This window comes from Nycticebus coucang, chromosome 14 (genome assembly GCF_027406575.1).
Source record: "Nycticebus coucang isolate mNycCou1 chromosome 14, mNycCou1.pri, whole genome shotgun sequence".
Classification (NCBI taxonomy): Eukaryota; Metazoa; Chordata; class Mammalia; order Primates; family Lorisidae; genus Nycticebus; species Nycticebus coucang.
Genome location: NC_069793.1, coordinates 91722046 through 91745943, shown reverse-complemented (window position 1 = coordinate 91745943; position 23898 = coordinate 91722046). Strand labels below are relative to the sequence as shown.

The window sequence follows — 23898 nt, the reverse complement described above, 5'->3', positions numbered from 1 at the left end:
CCACCCTCGGTATATGGGGCCGGCGCCCTACTCACTGAGCCACAGGCGCCGCCCCCATTATTTAACTTTTTAAAAGGCAGCTTAAAGGTTCACTTGCTCTGTTGGCGTTTCCATCATGGAGCTGCAAACCCAAACCTCTAAGTGTGTAATGATAATTGTTACCCAGTAACCCCTACAAGCTGCGAGGCACTGGTTTAGACCTTTTATACCTATTTTAAGACATTTTCACACACAACAACCAAAAATTCTTCTTTTAACCCAAATCTGTCTGGGTCTAACTTACCTTTTGCCTTTCTGTTCCACGTGTACACATCTAGGAAAACTCTCCATCAGGGACTATCCTTTCCAGATAAAGTTAGGCTTCACAAATATCAAAACATCTGATAAGGTGACCCCCCTCACATCCACCAAATTGATAAGTCAGATTACAACGGGAAGATAAGAATTCAGCATCCTGCTAAAAATGTGTTAATGTGACCTTCCTCAGTTTCCCAATTAGCACAAGGAAAGGTTTGGACTTAGCCATTTTCAAATCTTTCCCTAAATAAAGCCTCTATGGAAATATCAGAAGCCATGAACTGGATGGGTGAAGGGAAGGCATTCTTTTTTTTGCAGTTCTTGGCCAGGGCTGGGTTTGAACCCGCCACCTCCGGCATATGGGGCCGGTGCCCTACTCCTTTGAGCCATAGGCGCCGCCCGGGAAGGCATTCTTTAATACACATGTAGGAGCATACGCTAGCAGTCTAACTCACATTTTAAACATATTCGATTCATTTGAAGAAATGATTCTGCTCAAGTTGCTCCAAAGATATTTAAAAGCCATTTAAGCTGGAGAATGGCTACGGAAAGTTATGGGAAAAACCCGCTTGTCTGCAGATATTGGACTTGGTGAATATCAAAACCCATCATGAAGATTGAAGACATATACTATACTTATTTTCCTCTCTCTAGTCCAGGTTGACCCAGGGAATCATTTTTAGCAGGCTGGCTCCTGGCAACTGGAGAGGTAGAATATTCCGGATAACTTATTTCTATCAACAAGTAGAGTCCTGATAAATGCCATGCTAGGACTCACACACGCCAAACACTCAGAAACAGCTCTTGTGAGCATGTCAACAAGCATTTTTAGGATTTGCATTCCCAAGGGTATCCTATTTGAAGAGGTTTCAAATGTTCTCATCTACACTTTTTAAAAATAGTTACAGCAAGAACTGTTCATTATAAACTTGTAAAGGATTTTGTTTGCAAAATCTCAGTGTCAACAACACAACTTCTTTGGCTCAGTAACTTCAGTTGCAAGTTTAATATAGTTTACTTTCCAAATTTGGATTTTTTTTTATTTAATGGTTTAGAAAATTGAGTTCAACATCACCCCTAAATCATCCAGTTTTATCAACCAAGTAAAGTTTACAGGTCTAGCCCTTAAGAAGACCATGTTCATGGAGGAGGGAGGGCTGTTTGCCCCGTCAATATGTAAATAATGCCAGGATAGAGCTGTACGTCATGGGACAGTAAAGAATGATTCTGCTATTGTTGAGCAAGTTGACACAGACAAAAACAAAAACAAAAACAAAAACACAAACCCACAACCACATTCTTTAAATTCGAAAAGGGTTTACAATGATTAATCCTTTGCTCCTGAAGTTATTCATTTAATGAAAGGGACCCTCCCCTGCTGTAGACCCAGCTCTGTCCTAATGCCTGGGAGTGAGAGATGAACTGGAGATATGTCCTATACCTACAGATCACAACTGAATGAGGAAACAAGCCAAAGTATTTCCATCTTGAATAAAAAGCAACTTAAATTCCAAACAACAACGTAAGATCTCCCCAGTTCATGTTACTATCTTGTGATTATTTTTTGTTACTGTTTTCATTTTCCTTTTTACAATTAACTAAATTTTAGGCCTGATTGGGGCTACACCATTTTTTCCAGTAATGTCTTCTTTCTGGTCCTGTTTTCTGATTCTCCTCCAATCTGTGATGGTTTCTCAGTATTTTCTCCGTTCCCATGACCTTGACAGTCTTGAGAAGTTCTGGGCTCCCAACCATCCTGCAGGTGTCCCCAGCTGGGTGTGTCTGATGTTTTTATGATCACCTGGAGTTGTAAGTCTGGGAAAGAATACCAGGGAGGTAAAGTGCTCTTCACATCATGACATATCACGGCGTCCATGCCAACCACACAGGATCACTCACAGCATCAACCTTTAGCACTTGGCTACAACAACACCTACCACATATCTTTCCTCTAGTTCCATACTCCACTTTTGGGAAGTGAGTTACTAAGTCTACTCTACCCTTAAGCAGAAATAGCTTAAATCATTCCTCCGAAAGGGTTCTTCCCTTCCCGCACTAATAACAAGTACAATTATTATTTGGAGTATTTATCTATATGTTTGTCTCTCTTCCATTTTTTTTTACATAAATCAGATTGTCAGGGTGGATTCACGGATACCTGTTTTATATTTTTTATTATTATCCATTCATCCAACATGGCATTACTTATTTGTTCAAATCATTCCAGCTTTGGCCACTAGAAGCAAATTTGTTTTAATTACACCTGAAGTATCAGTTATAAGGAGTTCCAAGCCAATCTCTTCTAACCCAACATTCCTTAACAGTAGCTCCAGATCATCCACAATGATCTCTAACACCTACCCTAACAATCCTTTCCTGCCTAACTGAACATCCTGGAATTAATATTGTTTTATCTTAACAGCTCTATATCATGAATTTATCACCTCTCCTCTGACACCGATGGAAAATGCAATCCATTTGAGCAAACCAGGCTGTCTGCCCACTGCTCAACCTGTCAGGCTTAGCTTTGGCAAGGTGATTTGCTGCACTCTAATAATCTCTTCTGCAAAACCAAATAAATACATGATTCTCTTTGATGCGGTTAAGCAAAATTTTACCTGCAAGTCAAATAGTGACCAAAAGGGTCATAAAACTAATAAAAAAAAAAATCAAAGAGGGTATTTGCATGCTGGTACTTTTTCACAGCAAACGTGTTTTCTGCTAAACCTGATATAGTTGATATTTTGCTTGTGGCCTACTTCCCTCCCTCCTCTGCAGACACCTACATCGTTAACAGGTACCAACATTACCACTCTCCTAATCTTACATAACATGCAAGCAATCACTTCCAATTTGTCAGGAAAAGATCACCAAATCCTGCTATGATTTCCCACTTAGCCACACCCAAAACCATCACTCCCAGTAGTAGAAACCTTGGTTTTTCTCTATATTAGACAAAGACAGTTGTCCTCCAGCACAGTGGGTCTTAAAGCACAAATACTAAGTTAAAAGGCGCTTACATAGTTTATTTTAATGTAATTTAAAATACAGTGTAAACATACATTAAAGATACTGTGGCAATTTAGATTAGGGATAACAGGAGGCTATTTACATGATGAAATAGATATGTGTGTATATATACATACAAAGTGCAGATAAATACAGAAATAGTACAAAATAAACAAAAAATTCAACATGATAATTTACTAACCATGAATCATTTACTAAACATGAATCATGTTTATTAATTTCTCATGTTAATGGCTGCAAAGCTCCTAGAACTGAAATATAATATCTAAATATCCAACTTTTACATAAACTACAGTACCTCAAATTTTAACAGCATATAAATAGGATTCTGAATTAAAAATCAGGCATCTTCCCTGCCAAACTCCCTATTTGTAAAGGCTTCAGTTCAGAGTTCACGGACGCTTGAAATCCCAGCCTTCAATATATAGTGATATATTGGATTTTAAGCATAAATCTCGTGTAGTCTTAATTCTAATGGATGTCATTTTCTGCAAAAAAAGGAGGCAGTTGAAGATTAAAACTCCAAACATGCTTCCATACATAGAATGGACACTTTCAGTCTAACAGACTGAGTGGATTCAAGGGAAATACGAGGTGTTCTCAAACCTGGAGTGTGACGTCCATGGGAAGCACTCTCCAGAGACGGCAGACGGCACAAGAAAACATGGTGGTCTTGGCACCTTGAGCCCCCAACACCAATAAAGAAATTCCAAGGAGGGAAGAGATGACCCACGGGGCTACCCCAAACCAGGCAACAGCTTCTAAGCATTGGTCTGACACACACCCATCAGGTTTCTGCCAATGGCTTATTGTGAGTGCTAGCAACATTCTTATTTAAGATTATTTAAAACATTGAGTGAAACTGCCCTAAAAACAAATGAAAAATTGATCTGACCCTCTAATTAGCCCATGTCATTCATAAGCCTAAGCTCGCCCCCGCCTATTACCAAGTGGACCCTGAACATTTTGAAGCAAGGAGATAGCGGTGACAATGACGGACATAAGGAACGTGTTCGGGGAAATTCAGACTGGCTGCTGAATACCTGAGTATTCCGTGAATCAGTAGGAGACAGGCGGGACAGAGGATTCAGAAAGGCTAGCCTTATTTTTTCAAAGTGTTTTGATTTTGGAAGGAAATCCAAGGGTAGGAGGCAAAAACAAATAGTAATGTCTACCCCGAGGGAGAAATCTTTAATCAAGAGAAAAATAACTTTAGGACAACAGTCAAAAACCAAAACGAAACAAAAAACACTCCGTATTTTTTTTTCTTTACCAGGAGATGTGATTTCAGGGTCCTAGCTAGTGATTTGAAGTCATGGTAACAGCTGTGAATTACAAATGTGTCATAAACCCACAGGGGAAAAAATCTGTTCCTAAATGGCCTCTGACTTCAGTCAGTAAAGTATAAATCAGCTGGGGTTCAAAAAGCTAATAAAAGCATTCTGAGTACATAATTGGGGGTATTTTTATGCACTGCAGTGGTCCGAGGCCCAGCTCTGAGGCATCTTCTAGACGGAACCCACGCGGAGGATGCCCCTGTTTGGGGCAGACACAGACCTGAAGAACAGGGTTGGGAACGCGAAGGGGACAAGGGTGTCATCCCCACAGGATTATAAGCAGAAATTTGTTTTTCTCACTACCTAGCGGATTTTTAGAAGGCATGCCATGATAAAGCTGATATTCACAGGATAAGAATAAATGTCATAAGCATTTTTATTCTTTATTTTTCCTCTTCGGAGACTTAGTTTGGGGTTATAAGGAACCTTTTGGTTTTTCTTCCACCATCCCTGCTTCTGCGTGTGACCAGCACAGGGAACCGTCGCGATGGGAAAGGCCCTCGCCAGCGGGGAGAAGTGGTTCTTCCTCACACTTCACGGACACTTCAGGAGGACGAAGATGATTCTACTTCTCAGAGCTTTACACATAACACAACAGAACAATCCTTCAGCTGTCTGCCTGGTCTTATCAACTTGGAGGAGTTATGGCACAACACGAGAGTCCTCTGAGATACACAAATGTTTTGTCCTCAGGGGTATTTTCACAGGACACACAGATGATTAACTCAGACCCCCTCAATCTCGTCCGCACACTGATTACACCCTAAGCCATCCCTAGGGTGCATATGCTGTGTTTCAAGGGTGTGCATGTGGGATTCTCAGGTAGCTTCACGTTGTCTCTGAAGAGCTGAGCTGTTACTGAGCTGCGACTCACCCTGTGCCTGTGACCCTCCTCCAATGAAGGCATTCACTTCTTGTGTAATTGTCACTCCATTTGGTTTGCGGTTCATGTCCCGTTTTCTCAGTGCTCATAAATACCTCTCTATAGGAAATCTACTTCAAGGGAAGAGCGGTGTTAGCCTGTCTCCAGCATACGGCCATGACTTGCCTACACATATATCAACAGGAGGAGAAAAGAACCATTCTCACAAACCCCCAAGATCAAAACTTCAAACAGAAGCAAAACGTGAGCCAGCACTTCCGCAGCTGGTTTCCGGAAAGGGGCCACAGCATGAACACGCCTGCCAGCAGAAGGGAGAGTGGGCTGCATCCCCATGTCCCACGCAGCAAACGCTTTAATTCTAAATGGAGCGTCCGTGGGACTGGCTCACAATCTACTCGAAGAAGGAACACTCTGGTCTGTGTTCAAATAAAATGAAGGTTGAGATTTCTTTATGCAGCAGCAAGGGAACTAAGATTCTGAATCTCTCTTTGGAGTCAAGTTGGCCTTTGAAAGAAAACCAATTTGCTTTAAGAGGTTCTAATCTAGCAGGACGCCAGACGATGGCAGGAATGCTTAAGCAGAGGGTGTCGTACAGACGAAGGGACTGGTACAGGGAAGGATTACCTTCTGTTCCGGCAGAGGGCAATTAGGAGGTCAGGGATGCTGCTATTACTACTAAGGGACCAAGGACCTAGACCCAGAAGCTCCAGCAACATCCGGTTATAGCGTACAGAATCAATAGCAAGAGGTAAAGGGAACAGACAGTTTTTAATCAGATGTTTATATTACATTACTCATCTTTATAACATTAGAATATTTCCCATTGTTTTATCCTGATTCACTGACATTTATTCCTGTTTGTGATTTTCTTTCCACTGTTATTTTCCTTACTTGTTAATTCTAATCCATTAATTTTGTTGGTCAAAGCATATGTGCTATGAGGCATAGTTGTGTGTGTGTATTTAACCTACTAACTCTGGAAACATGAATATAAAGTAGAAGATACTACGATGACAGATTACGATATCATGTAAAGAGTTTTATGTGGTCGATACCTGAGTGTCTGTAGGCAAAGGGCAGGATCTTGAGGAGAAAGGCTCTTTGCCTCATATACATATTTAATGAAATAATATATTAGAATTCTTGAAATAGAAATAACAGAAATGATAGAAATAATGGCTGATACGGGACCAGATGCTGTTGACAGGTATAAATGAGTAGTAAATACCTATTACTATGCTCTATAAATTCAGTGAAATTCCTAGGAAAAGGGGAAAACTGGCACAAAAGAAAATCACGTACAGATTTTATTCCTGCTAAAGATTATGGAACAATTCCAAACTCTGTGGTTCAAAATAATTTAAGAATCCTGTACCTTTCTGTTTATTTTGTTTCAACTAAGCACAGACTTCAGAAGGCACAGCGTCACTAAGAGTGTCTGCAAACAACATCTTTTTCATTTGTAGAAGAACATCTCAAAAGCCCAAATGGGGTATTGACAAAGTACTTTGACATTTTTCGATGTGACAAGTGGAATTTGAAGTTGTAGGCCTTTATACTTTTGTAGTTTTCCCATGACCGTAACTGTTTTTCTGAGATGCCACAATAATGCTACCGGTAGAAGAGATGTGCAAATAATTTAAGTTTTTATATAGTAATGCAGCAAAATTGTATGAAATCCCAACATTATGAAGATGGCTTTACACATCCTCTATATAGGGGTCCACAAACTAAGTGACCCACTAGGCAAACGTAGCCTGCCACAGAAATATTTACTATCAGGCATTTGCAGAAATGATCTGCTGACCCCTGCACGAAACCATGGAAGGGTCTGGAATGCCGGATGAGCGTTTACAGTGGAATCAGTGTACGACTTGATTTGGCTTCCTTTACAGACATCATATACATTATTGCTTTTGAATATTATCCACATGGGAATCAAATAAAGTTATCTTAAAACAAAGACTTATATCCTTGAAATGTTTAGGACCAGCAAAACAATCATATATCAAAGCAGTATATTTTTAAGAAAATGTAGTAATTAATGAACGATTTAAATTACATTTTTAAGTAGTGATTTCAAGGTTCCTCAGAGAATGCAAGGACAGATCTCAAAATCCATTTAGCAGACTTTTGTTTTTCCAAATTTCTGGGACATCGTATTTAACACAGAATTTGAGATCCTACGATTGCTATGAAAGAGACATTGAGGGGTGGGGGGTGTTCCTTATGGGGGAGGGGAAGGCAAGATATTTAAAAATAAGAAATCAGCCCCAAAAAGAATGGCAAACAATTTAAAACATTCTTTTCCATTGATAGGGAGCTACATAGTCTGCTGGTGAAGGAAATTGATGGAAATTGACTGCTTTCGTTTAGTGGGCTGATCCCCGTATCTGTGTCAGATAAATCATAGCATTTATTATTCGTTACCATGGATACCATGAAGATACTGCCATCCACTAAATAGCATTAGAGGAAGACAACATAATTTTCTGGAACTAGTCCTGTTTTGCCTTCGTAAGTTGCCTTTAACCATCCCGGTTCCACTGATGGATACACTGGCAAAATAAACAAATAGAGAAATAGATAAATCAATTAATCACAATCAACATTAGCACCAAATAATTATATAAACAAATGGGTAAAAATCTGTATCAGATTGCAGTAACTAAGAAAATGCCATGAAGGCTACGTTGAACAGTTTGATGAGAATATTTCAGATTGTATATGAAACCCGCACATTGCACCCCTTGATTGTACTAATGTACACAGCTATGATTTAACAATAAAAAAATGAATAAATAAAAACACACTTTTGTTAAAAAAAAAAATCTGTATCAGATTGTATGTGTATAGGTTTTCCTTAGCATGTGAGGGGGATTGGTTGCAAGACCCCTGTGTATACTAAAACTTTGCAAATGCTCAAAGTCTTTGACATAAAATGTCCTATTAATTGCATATAATACAGGTACACCCTCTTGTATAGTTTAAATCATCTCTAGATTACTTATAATACCTAATACAATGTCAGTGCTATGTAAATAGCTATTTATTGCTTTTTTTTTTTTTTTTGGCCAGGGCTAGGTTTGAACCCACCACCTCAGGCATATGGGACCGGCGCCCTACTCCTTGAGCCACCCGTGCCGCCCTGTTTATTGCTTTTCAATTGCTATTACTTTATTATCATATTGCTATTATTTATCTATTTATTTTCTAATCTTTATGGGCCAGAGTTGGTTGAATCCGTAATATGGAACTCTCGATACGGAGGGCCAACTGTACATAGAAATTATCAAAACAAAACAGTATTACAGCTCTTTAAAGTTGGAATGTCTTCTGCATTCACGTAATAAATAAAACATTCTCTTTCATAAACACACACTCCCACATACAAAGAGACACAGGAAACTGGGGTCCAGAGAGACTTTTAAAATCTTTACATGTGTACTGTTTTAGAGATAGGGTCTCACTCCGTTACTCAGCCTGGAGCACGGTGGCTGTTCATACGCATGACCCCTGCACACCGCTGCTCACTGCTGGTCTCAGGCCGTTCCCCCAACTCAGCCTCCTGAGTATCAGAGGGACTTGATGAGGTCACAAGGGGCAGAGCCAGGAGTAGAACAGGAAGCTCCTGCCTCCTACTTTAGATTCTCTCCACCATACTCCCCCCACCCTACTCCCCATGTTGATGACCTTGAGCCAAGGGAATGGCTGTACTCACCGTTAGAAAATATTGCCCCCTGCGGGAAGGAGAGCTCATGGCTGTGCTCCGCTTTACAGGAATACATGGCTTTGGCTTGGCTGAAAGATCAAGATGATTTGTAAAAACCACAACACTCGCTTGAGTGTATACTTAAAATTATTCCTAAAGAATGCCATTCAATTTGAGTTGTAATTAGTATATAATACGTATGGAAGAAAAGTGCACCTCAGTACATTTTCTACAGACTGAACACAATCATGTAACTAGATCAAGAACATGACTAGCACACTAAAAGCCCTTCTTGTTTTTCCAGACAATGCCCCACAAAGGTAACCACCTGGCTTATAACAAACAGCACAGTTTGATACGAAAGACTGTAATTCTTAGCAGAATCACTAAGAAAATGCCACGAAAGCTAATGTTAACTAGTGTGATGAAAATGTGTCAAACGGTCTATGAACCAAGTATATGGTGCCCCATGATCATACTAATGTACACAGCTATGATTTAATAAAAAAAAAAAAAAAAGAAAGACTGTAATTATTGAATTGTTAGCAAGCTGCTAAGTAGACTGTTTTTAAGGCTATGTGGGAACCAAAGTTCCCAGGTACTTATTTAAAGCTTTGGGGTATTTTTGCCACTTTCATTTTCAGATTACTCGAGAAAAGATTCAAAAATTAAAAAAGGTTACAGGAAATGGTAAACAAGATGAGTGGACGTTACGGAAGGCACACGATGGGATAAGATGATGATAAATGTTAGGCAAACGACAGCCTTGCTGCCGGACGCTGCCGCTGACCCACAGGGGCTTGGCAAACCAGAGGGTGCGCATCTCCTAAAAAGGGAAGCCAGCACTGGGCTCCAACTTCTGTTACCGCATGTGGATCCATGTTCCACGCAGCCAGACGCTCTGGTTTCTTAATAGTTATCATAACTTCAGAGTCATATATGAGATCTGATTTAACACAGTTGAGCCGTCACCTGAGCCTGCTGATCAAGTTCCCAGGCGAGTCTTTGATTTTACCACCTTCGAGGACCTCGGTAAAACCCAGCTTGTGCGGACACCAACCACTTACCCTCTCTTCTTCCCCAACTAGAGTCCAAGCAAGTGTCATCTCTGGCCTGGTTGACTGACCAGCTTTCTAAAACCTGCAGGCTTTCTCTTTCAGTCCTTACAGTCAATTACTTACAGAATAGCCGAAACAAAGGGAAGTTTTAAAATGTCCACAGGATCCGTCAGTCCCCTGGTAACAAGCTTTCAGCTGGCTTCCGACTCAGCCTACCCACTGCAGGCTCCGCCCTGCTGGGCACCAGCCCTGCTCATCTGCTCTGCTCCAGTTACACCGGCCCCCTCCCCGTCACACATACCAGACTCATTTTCACCTGGGGACCAGCTGTGCTCACTCCAATGTGAAGACAATTCCTCTTTCTCTTCACCTTCAATTTCATGAGCTCTGCTGACGGGTCAGGCCTTCCAGATCACACACTCTAAAACAGCAGCCCAGGCACCTGCTGTGCCCTCTGCTTCAAGTCACCACAACCCCGTTCATTTCTGGTGTTCTGTTGTCATTACTGATGGATTTTTTAAATATCTTCTCCCCTAACTAGAATGTAATCTCCACTAACAATGCCTGGTGCTAAGAAGTGACTGAGTATTTGCTAAAGGAAAAAGGGAAAATATTCTGGGCTTGTCTTCCACAAGACGAGTCTTTTTCAGGATTCAAGGCACCCTGCCTGTCCTCTCTGTGGTCCTGGAACTCTACCTGCATGAAAGCATCAGCTACACAGGTCTCTGAAAGCAGCAGTCTGCCATGAAGATTTCTTTTTCCTTTTGGAGCTGCCAGACACTGGGTCTTATCTCTGCACTTTCAGAATAAGACTTGGTCATTTAAAGTGGGGTCCCAAAGACTAGCTGAAGACTGGAAACTTACAGAGACAAATTCAGGGCCCCCGGAGACTGTTTCACTTGAGGTAGAGCCTCAGCCTGTGCTTTCAGAAGACTTGCTAGGGGAGCAGGCCTAGAATAATCATGATACAACTTCCAGAGAAACATGGTCTAAGGAAGAATTGAGGAAGGAGAGGTACCCAGAGAAGCACAGGGCTTTATACCCCAAAAGAACTGTGCGTGAGCACATGAGGCCACGTTCACGTGGGTGTGTTGGATCACATAGGTGGGAAGTGAGGACGCTGCCAAGTTCGGAAGACTTCTAAGAGTCAGACTACAGTAGTCTTCAGTAGAATATTAGCTTTTCAGAGGGAAGGGGGGAGGGGGGCGGGGACTTGGTGTGTGCCACACCTTTTGGGGGCAAGACATGATTGCAAGAGGGACTTTACCTAACAAATGCAATCAGTGTAACCTGGCTTATTAAAAATTAATAAAGCCCAACAATTAAAAAAAAAAAAGAATATTAGTTTTCCCTATGTATCTTTTAGCAAAGCTGAACTGAAAATACATAAAGATTTTTCAATAAATCAAATTGTCTAACAGCAACAATTTCTTCCCATAAACATTGTTGCATTTCTTCCGGTCACTCAGATAAATTATTAAGAGATCTACAAGGAAATAATTTCCAAAGCTGTACACATGATTATGACAGAGGACCCTTTGCAAGGATGTGATTTTTGAAACTATGCTTTAAAATGCATCCAACATCTTTTTATTAATGTGTTAGACACGAATGTTCTCATTTTTATTTATAGGACTGTATGGGACTGGTTGGAGGAAGGAAGTATACAGAATAATCCTATCACTAAATAAATAAATAGATATGGTTAAATGTGTCAAAAATACATAGCACCAAATGCCACCTGTCATGACTTTTCAATTATCTGTGCATATGACTAGACAGAATTTGCTTCGGCTGAGATCTGTTAACTACCATAGGTGTTAGCTCTGCTCTGCAAAGAGCTATGATGATTTAATACAGACTCCTGTGACAGTGAAGCCTCTCCCGGGTGCTAATGCTTCCTCTCTCACTGCCTCGGTGTATTGTAGAAGATGTGAAAATAACACTGTCACTCTTCACAAGATTCTAATCTCCCTTTGAAAAGGATCTTCAAAATCCTGCTTCTTACAGCCTGGGAGGGTGAGGTAATGACACACACTGTCCTGAGAGCCATTTCTCCCCTTACCATGAGGATAATGGTCTGCTCGCAAGCCTCACTCCTGATTCTAAAGGCGTCTAATGCTGCTGAGTAAACGTACAAAGGTTTCCTAGGGTCAGTGTACAACATGTGTCAACGCTTCTCTTAACAGAAATAAAAAATTCACCAAAATTGGTATGATGTTTTCCGTAGGGTTGCTTTACAATCACACACACACACGCACTCCCACATTTGGTATACTGTCCAGTTTTCCTTCTAAAAGGGAATGGGAATAGAGACAGAAAACAGAAAGATGCCAACCAAGTGCGATACATAAAAACTAAAGATGATGCACAAAATCACAACAATCCAAGGGCTCACCAGCAAAGGACTTAATAAATCAGAGTGCACCATGCCAATGAGTCAGGCAGCAGCTACAAAAAATAGTATTGAAGAACATGGGCCAGGAAATAATCATTGTGTTTAAGGCAAAAAGTTTATAAATATGTCCTTGGCAAGAGTCTTAAACTGCCCATGAATAAAGCCTGCATTTGGGTTCTGATCATTGGTTGGAGATTTCCTAAAGTTAGTTCCATGTTCTTTCCATAGGTTTTTCCAACCAACACTGGCTGTTTCCAGCTTGGATACGTACATGCTGCCCAGCTCTGAAGAACTTCTACTTGAGCGTGTAGCGTCAAAGGCACACATATTGCAGCTCCATGAAAAGAAAAAGCGAATAACAAAGTATTTTTAGGTTAAAAATGTTTATTTTAGCCATTCATTCAATGCTTTTATTGAACATCTATTTTGTGTTGGGCACGAGTGTAGGAAAAATAGCCCCAGGTATCTTTTCTGAGTGTTTATCAGAGAAGAGTCATTTTCAAAGTGCAGTCAGGGAAAGCTGGGGTGGGGTGACGACAGGACCCTGAGACCTCACTGTTCTGACAGCTAACAAAACGCAGATGGGAATCTGCTGGGTATTACAGAGATCTACAAAACTGCAAAACAATTCAAACTCTCTGTTTTGGAAAATACTTTTTTTTTTTTAAAAAAATTAGATTATTTGTGCTTCTGTGTAACGGGCTTATTCTTATTTTAAATGTTAATGTAAACGTTTCTCAGTTTAAATTTTCATACAGCAAATAGCCATAAATAACAACCCATATAAACAAAAGCTCTTTGGGGAGCTTTAATAATTTTTTAAGTTTATAAAAGTATTCTGAGGTCGAAAAAACCACTCTTACATATGATATTAGAAGGCTGTGCATCAAAATTTAATAGTCGTTATCTTTAGGTGATGAAATTAGATGCGATTTTTATTTCTTTTATTAGTATTCACTAAACAAAGAAAAATTAAATTATTTCTGAAAATCATGGCTTTTCCTTTTTTTATGTGTGTTATAGTACTCTCTGCATCTTGCGTGTCTCTTACTGAAACTCACTGAATGAGAAAACTTTGTTGAGCTTTTGTCCTCTGTTGCTATAAATAAAACATTAATCTTTAAAATTTTGAAATAGAAACTTTTGATTCTCTACAGGGAGTCAGGTACTCAATTCTCAACTTATTCTCTTAATTCTCAACTGGCCCTTCAGAAGATCTTTCTACAGCTTGCCTAATTATACGACCTTAGGGTGGACCTCCCCCCTCACAGAGCATTATGAACTGAGATCAAGGTGAAGGCTTCAAGGTACTATTTCCTCTCACCTGTTTAACACAAGAGCCTTGTGACATTTGGCTCTTAAAGGTATCTCACAGGTCAAAGAAAACAACTGGAAATGACCAATGTATGCTTAAGGCTATGCTAAGTACTCTGACATTTTTCTCTATTCCAAGAGTTCTCGAACTTCCTTGCAGGTTATGATTCCTGTGGGGATGTTGGCAATAATGCAGGTTCTCTAGGCTTTAGTCTCAAACATTCTAGTTTATAAGATCTGTGGCAAAACCCTGGAACATTCATTTTAACGTATCTTGCAGTGAGGCCCCTCTTCTCCACTGAATGCACTTTAAGCTACCCAATGGTGTCTTGGAGGCTAACCCAGCGTCCTCTCCTGGCCTCCTCGATTTTTCGCAGCTCCCACTGCTGTTAGCTCTGCCTTCTTCTGACCACTCCCTCACGTTCTTCTCTACCTGATTCTTAAATAAAACCATTTAACAAAGACAGTGCCCGGCTCTGTTTTCTTTCTCATTCACAAGCCCCATTGCTGGGCACCCTCACCTTCATCTACGCAGTGTAACTGCTGGGTGTAAGTTTCACAAAAGGAAATCAAATTCCTGGGTCCATCCAGCTGCACCTTTCTAATGGCCTCTTACTGTTCCTCAGGCCCCTCAAAATCTATGGCCTGAACCATTCTTTCCACCAACATATGCACATGCTGAAATTATGAGATTAACTACCATTATTTTGACACTTAGTTGGAGAGACTTGGAATCCTCTTTACCCATCTCTTACTCCCAAGTTCAAAGCAGTTGTGCAGTCTTGATCCTGTCCTTACACAGGTTCATGCTTTTGTAACTTTCCTAATTAAGGCCTTGTAAATCTCACCAGTTCCACTCTAAGTGGTTGACGATATTCTCTTCTTTTCACAACTCCTGGAAAAGCCATTTGAACTATCTGTTCAGAAGCGTCATCCATTAGACCAGCAATGTGCTCAATGACATTTAGAGACTGCAGTGACTCCAGGGGTGTTACTTTTCTGTTGCTCAAGGCCACCTGCTAACATCTCCCAGATGCTCTCTTTCCCAAGTATAACGTGTCTTCCCACTGTCTCTATTGTTTCTCGTTTCTTTCAAGGTCCAATTTAAGGGTAACCTTGAGTTCTTAAGAAGGCAAATGAGACAGGCCCCATAGGAAGTCAGGGAAAGGGCCCCAATTCCTATCAGTTGTTGAGTTATATTTGACGGTACAAGAGATTATTAAGAATTAGTGTTCAAATCCCATATATCAATGGGCAAGAGACATGAATAGAACCTTCTCTAAAGAATCAAATAGAAAACCAAGAAATGAAACTAACATCTTACAACCACCTAATCTTTGATAAACCAAACAAGAACATACCTTGGGGGAAAACTCCCTATTCAATAAATGGTGTTGGGAGAACTGGATATCCACATGTAGAAGACTGAAACTGGACCCACACCTATCCCCACTCACAAAAATTGATTCAAGATGGATAAAGGACTTAAATTTAAGGCATGAAACAATAAAAATCCTCAAAGCATAGGAAAAACACTGGAAGATATTGGCCTGGGGAAAGACTTCATGAAGAAGACTGCCATGGCAATTGCAACAACAGCAAAAATAAACCAATGGGACTTCATTAAACTGAAAAGCTTCTGCACAGCCAAGGAGACAACCACCAAAGCAAAGAGACAACCTACATAATGGGAAAGGATATTTGCATATTTTGAATCAGACAAAAGCTTGATAACTAGGATCTATAGAGAACTCAAATTAATCCACATGAAAAAAGCCAACAATCCCATATATCAATGGGCAAGAGACATGAATAGAACCTTCTCTAAAGAAGACAGATGAATGGCTAACAAACATGAAAAAATGTTCATCATCCTTATCTATTAGAGAAATGCAGATCAAAACCACCCTGAGATACCATCTAACCCCAGTGAGAATGGCCCACATCACAAAATCTCAAAACTGCAGATGCTGGCGTGGATGTGGAGAGAAGGGAACACTTTTACACTGCTGGTGAGACTGCAAGCTAGTACAACCTTTCTGGAAGGAAGTATGGAGAAACCTCAAAGCACTCAAGCTAGACCTCCCATTTGATCCTGCAATCCAATTACTGGGCATCTACCCAGAAGGAAAAAAAATCCTTTTATCATAAGGACACTTGTACTAGACTGTTCATTGCAGCTCAGTTTATAATCGCCAAAATGTGGAAACAGCCTAAATGCCCACCAACCCAGGAATGGATTAACAAGCTGTGGTATATGTATACCATGGAATACTATTCAGCCATTAAAAAAATGGAGACTTTACATCCTTCATATTAACCTGGATGGAAGTGGAAAACATTATTCTTAGTAAAGCATCACAAGCATGGAGAAGCATGAATCCTATGTACTCAACTTTGATATGAGGACAATTAATGACAGTTAAGGTCATGGGTGGGGGAAGGAAAAGCAGAGAGAGGGAAGGAGGAAGAGGGGTGGGGCCTTGGTGCATGCCACACCTTCTGGGGGCAAGACATGATTGCAAGAGGGACTTTACCTAACAAATGCAATCAGTGTAACCTGGCTTATTGTACCCTCAATGAATCCCCACAATAAAAAAAAGAGAAAATAAATAAATAAATACTGCAAATTTGATTGTGGAAAAAAAAAAGAATTAGTGTTCAAATACCATCGCTATATAAATTAGAGGCTTGAATGTCATTAGGCGAGCAGTTTCAATAATAACTATAACAATAATAATAGCTATTAATGTGGAAACCACCTGCAGATCACCTATCCTACTCAAATGCATTAGGCACTGCATCCTTCACAACAATGTGGCCAGCTCAGAATTATGACCTTCATATTTATAGATAAAGCAAATGCTTTTCCAAAGTGAGTAACTCCAAGGTTACATGACAGCAGCAGAATTTGGAAGGAGGATCTATCTGACCCTGAGGTTCATTCATGTTCTGTTGTGCCTGGTCTCAATGAAAAGCTATGACACAGATAGGAAGTGCCACGGAGAAAGGCTGCAACCCTGAAGGTACTGCTGGGCGAGTGCCAAGTTTATGCTCAAGTTAGAAGTTAAGGTATTTAGAATGTAAAGCACAAGTACAGGTGCATGGGCTGATTTTCAAATAGCTGAGTAAATCTTTACTATATGAGTGCTTTCCGATTTATTTCATTAATAGCTTGTTTGCTTAAAACCCTGTGGACCGACCTCTTTGATTACAGTACTTGAGATTTGATGTAACAGGCAGATTCTTTTCAGAGCTTCCTAATAAGAGGGCTCCATCTAGTGGATTCGTTCAACTTTATCACACAAAGGACAGAGAAGCAGGGGAAGTCTCCTCTACTAGGGGGTAAAAAGATGAACAGTTTGTAATATAGGCTAGTCTCACTGGAGTTAGATGATATCTCAAAGTATCACAAAATCCCAAGACCAGAGATGTTGGCGTGGATGTGGAGAAAAGGGAACACTTCTGCACTGCTGGTGAGAATGCAAATTAATACATTCCTTTTAGAAAGATATATGGAGAACACTCAGAGATCTAAAAATAGATCTACCATTCAATCCTGTAATTCCTCTGCTGGGCATATACCCAGAAGACCAAAAATCACAACATAACAAAGATATTTGTACCAGAATGTTTATTGCAGCCCAATTCATAATTGCTAAGTCATGGAAAAAGCCCAAGTGCCCATCGATCCACGAATGGATTAATAAACTGTGGTATATGTACACCATGGAATATTATGCAGCCTTAAAGAAAGATGGAGACTTTACCTTTTTCATGTTTACATGGATGGAGCTGGAACATATTCTTCTTAGTAAAGTATCTCAAGAATGGAAGAAAAAGTACCCAATGTACTCAGCCCTACTATGAAACTAATTTGGGGCTCTCATATGAAAGCTATAACCCAGTTACAACCTAACAATAGGGGGAAGTGGGAAAGGGAGGGGAGGGAGGGGGGAGGTGGGTAGAGGGAGAGGGATTGGTGGGATCACACCTGTGGTGCATCTTACAATGGTATTTGCAAAACTTGGTAAATGTAGAATGTAAATGTTTTGGCACAGTCACTGAGATAATGCCAGGAAGGCTATGTTAACCATTGTGATGAAAATGTGTCAAATGGTCTATGAAGCGAGTGTATGATGCCCCATGATCATATCAATGTATACAGTTATGATTTAATAAAAATAAAATAAAATAAAATAAAGAATCTAAGGTGAAAAAAAAAAAGATGAACAGTTACAGAGAATACATTTGCTCTGACAGACACGGGGCTTCAGTGTAGGAGTAGGAAGATGCTGCAGGCGGGGGAGAGGCAGTGTGCTGGGATCTGCTATCTAACTACGAGGCCCTGACCAACATCTAGGAAGCCACCAAAGTGGCCTTGCTCTGTGCAGGTACAAAGCTAACGTCCGAGTGCCCTCTGAACAAAACCAGTTTGAAGGTCACTGATATCCCTAATAACTGCCACATGCCAAATACTCTGTAGGTACTTAATAAATGCATACTGAAAAAGTCCACATATTGTGATAAGGTTGATAAAAATTCTTTGGCTAGATAACTTTTAGAAAACAATACAGCAACGCCTCGATTGCCTGTGATTCCCTTATCTCATCGCCTTGATTAGCCAGACATGGGAAGCACAAAAATACCTCAGTACAAAGGAAAAAAAAAAAAAAAAAAGAATCAAGGTTGTTTCTCAAGTTCTCCTGTTTCCTACACGCTCTTTCAACAAGCATTGTCTCCTACCTGCACTGGCTGCGGATGGTTAAAATATATATTTTCAGATATACATATGAAAGCTCCTGCCTTTAAGAAATTCCACTGTTCACATAAAAACCAAAGTACACTGTGGGCTAGAAAAATAAATGTGGAAAGCAAGTAGAGGGAGGCAGGAAATGAGAAAGCACGCACATGAACAGCAGCAAGCTGTCGGAACTCAGGTACGAGGTCTGAAAACCCTGAATGAAGTTCCATACTCAAAGCAAAGGGGTGTCTGGGGCCATGAGCTCTACCACAACCTCAGCCATCCTTAAGAACCATCTTTTCAAGGAATGTCCGTGAAGACTTTTCCAGCAACAGTTATATAACTTTTAAAAGCCAAGGATATGCTTTTGCAATGATCGCCGTCAATGGTGTACAAAAGATTTTGGCAACTTCCATCTTTTAGAACATGTATTTGTTAAGAGCCCTTCTTCTGTGAAGATTTTATCACAGGAGGCGCAGCTGTAACAATGAGGGCTGAAGGCTGTGTGCAGACAGGACTCCCGGGAGGGGCCCGTGGAAGTGGATTTGATCGTCTGCGTAAGTGAAGGACAGAACTCTCACAGGTAATCTGTCCTGTCGATACACAGACAATGTCACCGCTATTTAACTTTTTAATGGGGCGAAGGGTTTGGAGAACTTACCGCCCAGAAGAAACTGGTTTGGGTGAACCAACATTTTCGAACAGTTGGGCTTTTGCCGCCACTCTGAAAAATGATTTTAAAAATGCACATTTCATAAAGTCAGTCAAATTCAGTCTGCTCCAATGAAACCATAGGTGAAACAAAACAAAAATGGTTATGAACCATCACGAAAATCAGACCTGAATGTCAACTGTTTTAAGCTTTAATGTTAATGAGATTTTTAGCTCTACTCCAGCTTACAGAGTGTCAGACTATAATCAACCTATAGCTGCCTCCTCCGGGGATCTCACTTTCTATCTCAGAAAACTGTGGGAGCGCAAAAAGAACATTTTCTCCCCACTGTACTCCCAGCAGCAGACTGCCAACTCCTGTGGAGTCACAGGGAAGAATCAGATCAACATGACAAAAGAACTGCTGTTTACTCTGAAAACACTAATTATATGTTTATTTTTATATTTTGAACATATTTCCTGTTGACTGAAAAGGATGAACTCCCAAAATACGGCCAATAGACAAATTTGTGGATTGAAATCTCATCTCCAAGGTGAAAGGGAAGAAGACATGTTCTAACTGAAGAGGCAGGACCATTTGGTACAGACTGAAAAGAGCGAAAATCAAGGTACCCGGGGTGATTAGCAAGTTTCTCTATTAACTAGAAGAAAATACAAAACTCCCTGCTGCTCTAGACTATAAAAAAAATCTTATTTCTTCAGCAGATGAACATGTTTCCTGGAGTCAAGCCATTTGATAATCTCGAAGATCACTCAGCACAGAACATATACGTCCTTATTCTAATTTCTACTTTAACTACCACGACAATCACAAAACGAAAGCTTTTCTCCTTCTTCCAAAGAATGGAGTTTATGTTCTCTAATCTCTCCTGACATATTGGCTTAAAATTTAATTATCCGGGCGGCGCCTGTGGCTAAGTCGGTAGGGCGCTGGCCCCATATACCGAGGGTGGCGGGTTCAAACCCAGCCCCAGCCAAACTGCAACCAAAAAATAGCCGGGCGCTGTGGCGGCACCTGTAGTCCCAGCTACTTGGGAGGCTGAGGCAAGAGAATCGCTTAAGCCCAGGAGTTGGAGGTTGCTGTGAGCTGTGTGATGCCACAGCACTCTACCGAGGGCCATAAAGTGAGACTCTGTCTCTACAAAAAAAAAAAAAAAAAAAATTAATTATCCGTAGTATCTAGAACTAGTCACAGCAGAGAGTCGCACACTTGCAAACTTCTTTGTCTGTACCACTGTGACTGCATTTCCAACCGAAAGGGGTAACAGACTTTGAACACACTTTGTGACCAAAAGATTGTCCAAGAAAAGAGTGAACTGGTTAATATCTGACACTGTTCCTAAGGAAACAGGCTTAGTAAAATGTCTTACTGTACTTTTAATAAACAATTAAAATGCCGAGAATATCATCATATTAAAAATGGGATGGCATAGTAGAAAGAGAACAGAACTGAGATCCGGGCTGCAACCCCGGCTCTGCCATGCACTAACTCAGTCAATGTGGATTAGTTTCTTAAAATTTCTGAGCATCAGTTTTCACCATCTTTAAAATGGGGTTTACAGTACGTATTTCAAAAGGGTGCTGTGGCATTTGAAGGAAATGAGTTCTGTAAAGACATCAGTGATACCTTAGACAGCAGCAGAAAATGCTCAATGTCAAGAAAACAACATGGAAGTGAGAGAAACTTCTCATCACTGGATTTTTCTTAACTAGTTTATCTAGGTTTGCACTTGTGCTTCTGTAAATCCCCTCTGTTCACATCTGCAGGGCCTTCTCTTACCAGCATTCACACCGCTGGGTCAATTCATTCAATCAGAAATGCTCATTTTTGCCTTTCACGTTCCTTGTTCTTTATGCATTTGTTTAAGTCAGCAAGGACTCGGGTAGGAGACACAAGGAGGATGGATAGAAGAGAAAATCAATCTTCAGAGGCCAAAAGGCAGCTGTATTAAAACAGGCCTGGCTTCTGGTCACTGCACGGCAGTCTCTTCAGCCAACGGGTAGCTGTTCAGCTTTTGAAGGAAGGCTTCTCCTTCCCAAGCCCTAAGTACTACATTAGATATCTATTTTCTTTGCCTTTAATGAAGTCATAGCTCTGCTTCTAAGTGCGTGAAGATTCTTTACGTATCCTAATACTGCTCTGACTTCTACGTCACTTTTAGGAAGGGTGGCTCCTACATAAGTTGACTGGACCTGCTCTACAGATGCAGCGTTCAACAGTGGCATCTCCCACGATTCTTTTGAACATTCTCGATGCATCGGCACTACTGGGAAACAAACCAAACACAAACTCTCACTTACACTGAGCCCGGTCGCTGATAGCCATTGCTTGAGGCGGTGTCTAGCCTTAACCTCCTGCACATTTTGGGAGGCAGGTCTGGGTTTGGTGAGGCTTTGGGTGTCTCTTTGGAACCTATAGAAGTTAAACTTTGAATAGATCCACTGTAGCTCTTGTTTCCTAAAAAGAAAGCCCAAGAAAACAGGCACAGTGCTATTAGACAAAATAATAAAATAACACAGTCCATGTGCATAACAAAAGGAAGCATTTTTCTCTGAGCCCAAACGGGAAGGCACAGAATGTTCTCTGAGCACAGCAACCCATCGCTTAGGGAGATCAAAATCCACAGTAATTACAAAGATAGCACCTCACAGACATGGGGAGATTCAGGACAAAGTCAGTGCACAGGTTTTAAAATCCAAGCTCAGGAACCAAGCAGATAAGCATCAGTTAGTTTCTTCACCATTAACTTTATCCCTGCTTACTCACACTGAATAGCCCAGCCAGGGAGGATAAGGCCAGACTGGGACAATGCCATCGGGCACAAGATCCTTGTGCCTCACCTTCAGCTGCAGAGATGGATCTCAGCGAGGACGTGGAGGCTCTTTTCAGTCCAGAAAGGCCATGAGGCCCTTTCTTGACCAGGTCTATGGGTGGGGAGATGTCCCCCGGGGTGGTGACCAAGGCCACACTCTGGCCATCAGACTCGGCATCTGTCTTGGCTGCATCTTCCCTGGAACTTGATTCAGGACTAGTTGTCCAGAGACCAAGGCTCTTCTGTCCATTGGAAGATGACGGGGTTGCAATCCAGGGAATCCCCCCGGATTTCTCCCTGGGCTGGCAGGAAGCTGACTTTGTGGTGCTATTTTGTTCAGAGGAGTGAGAGGAGAGTGACTCGATGCTGCCCATGGGGGTGCTGTCTGGGCTGCTGCTGTAGGAGTCACCTGGGAGCAGTAGTGAGAGAGGGGAGAGTGACAGTAGCTATCTGTTGATAAAGGCACCACCAGAACCCTCTTGTCCTCCAACCCAACAAGTGCTCCCTGGCCACTTGACCCCAGTCACGCACTAGGCCTTTACCTCAAATTAAGAGCCACCCTCGGTACTGCAGAAAGGCTTTCAATTATGCATTTGAACTTGGTGTACAGATTTTTCAATACTCTTCTGGGATGTTTTATACACACCCATGAACTAACTGTCCCCATGTAATAATTCTGCTTCTTGAAGCATTAGGGGGCTGACTTAAACTTAGACAAAAATTTGTCTCTGAAACGGGACTCAGAAGTAAGAGAAAAAAGATGATTCCTTTATGATATTATAAGAAATCTACGATGGCGGCGCCTGTGGCTCAAGGAGTAGGGCGCTGGTCCCATATGCCGGAGCTGGCGGGTTCAAACCCAGCCCCGGCCAAAAAAAAAAACCAAAAAAAAAAAAGAAAGAAATCTACGAAAGGGCGTACATTAAAGACAGTTCTGTCTTCCTTTACTTTTCTGATCATAGGTGATTCTTCTTACCACGTATTCAAATTTTCTTCCATTCTAAGACATGGCTAAGCATCAGCAGAAAATTACAAACCGCTCACAATTTTCAAAGAAAGAATTTTTTTCCTTTTCCTGCTAAGAATATAGCCATGTAAGAGACTGGCCGTTTCACTGGGGTTATTTTTTTAATGTTCCTAAAGGAAAGGTATAAGAGTCGCAGAGACTGTAATAAAGCATTCAAATATATCTAATTAAAAAAATTAGTAGGCCATTTTCTATTTACTATTGACTGTAAAAAAAAAAAAAAAAAGAAAGAAAGAAAACTGAGGGTCGAAAATAAAATGAGAATGGCCACAGTTTAATGCAGCCATTGGCTCAAGCCGTCCCCCGGATCATCTCGGGGCTTGACTCAGAATGGTAAGTTAGTAATAATGTGTGGTGTTGGGTTTTCTTTTTATTTCTTTTTTCTCTTTCAGACACTCTGATACCCAAGAGATGGTGCTTTAAGAACATAATGTGAAAGGAAGAAAGAAAATGACTGCTTCAGCCAGACTTTCTCTGGCTTTCTTTACCATTTTGACAACAGGACAAAACCTGCTACCAAGTAGCACCCAATGTCCTTAATCACGGCTGCAGAAAAAAGGGCTTTGAGCAAACTATTTTTCCCCTTTGTATCAATAATGAATTTGCTTGCCCC

At 40.9% G+C, this 23898-nt stretch overlaps 1 protein-coding gene across 3 annotated transcripts in view; it reads right to left on the bottom strand.

The window, feature by feature from the left end:
* Positions 1-3304: 3304 nt before the first annotated feature.
* Positions 3305-23898, bottom strand: part of ARHGAP42 (Rho GTPase activating protein 42) — a 345686-nt gene continuing 325092 nt past the window's right edge. For all 3 annotated transcript variants that reach the window (XM_053560437.1, XM_053560438.1, XM_053560439.1), the window contains 5 exons: positions 22287-22667; positions 21747-21903; positions 19435-19497; positions 9269-9348; positions 3305-8105 (listed from right to left, as the gene is read on the bottom strand). In XM_053560437.1, coding sequence (XP_053416412.1) covers positions 8017-8105; positions 9269-9348; positions 19435-19497; positions 21747-21903; positions 22287-22667 — 770 coding nt within the window. In that variant the 3' untranslated portion in view covers positions 3305-8016. The remainder of the gene's footprint in view (positions 8106-9268; positions 9349-19434; positions 19498-21746; positions 21904-22286; positions 22668-23898) is intronic.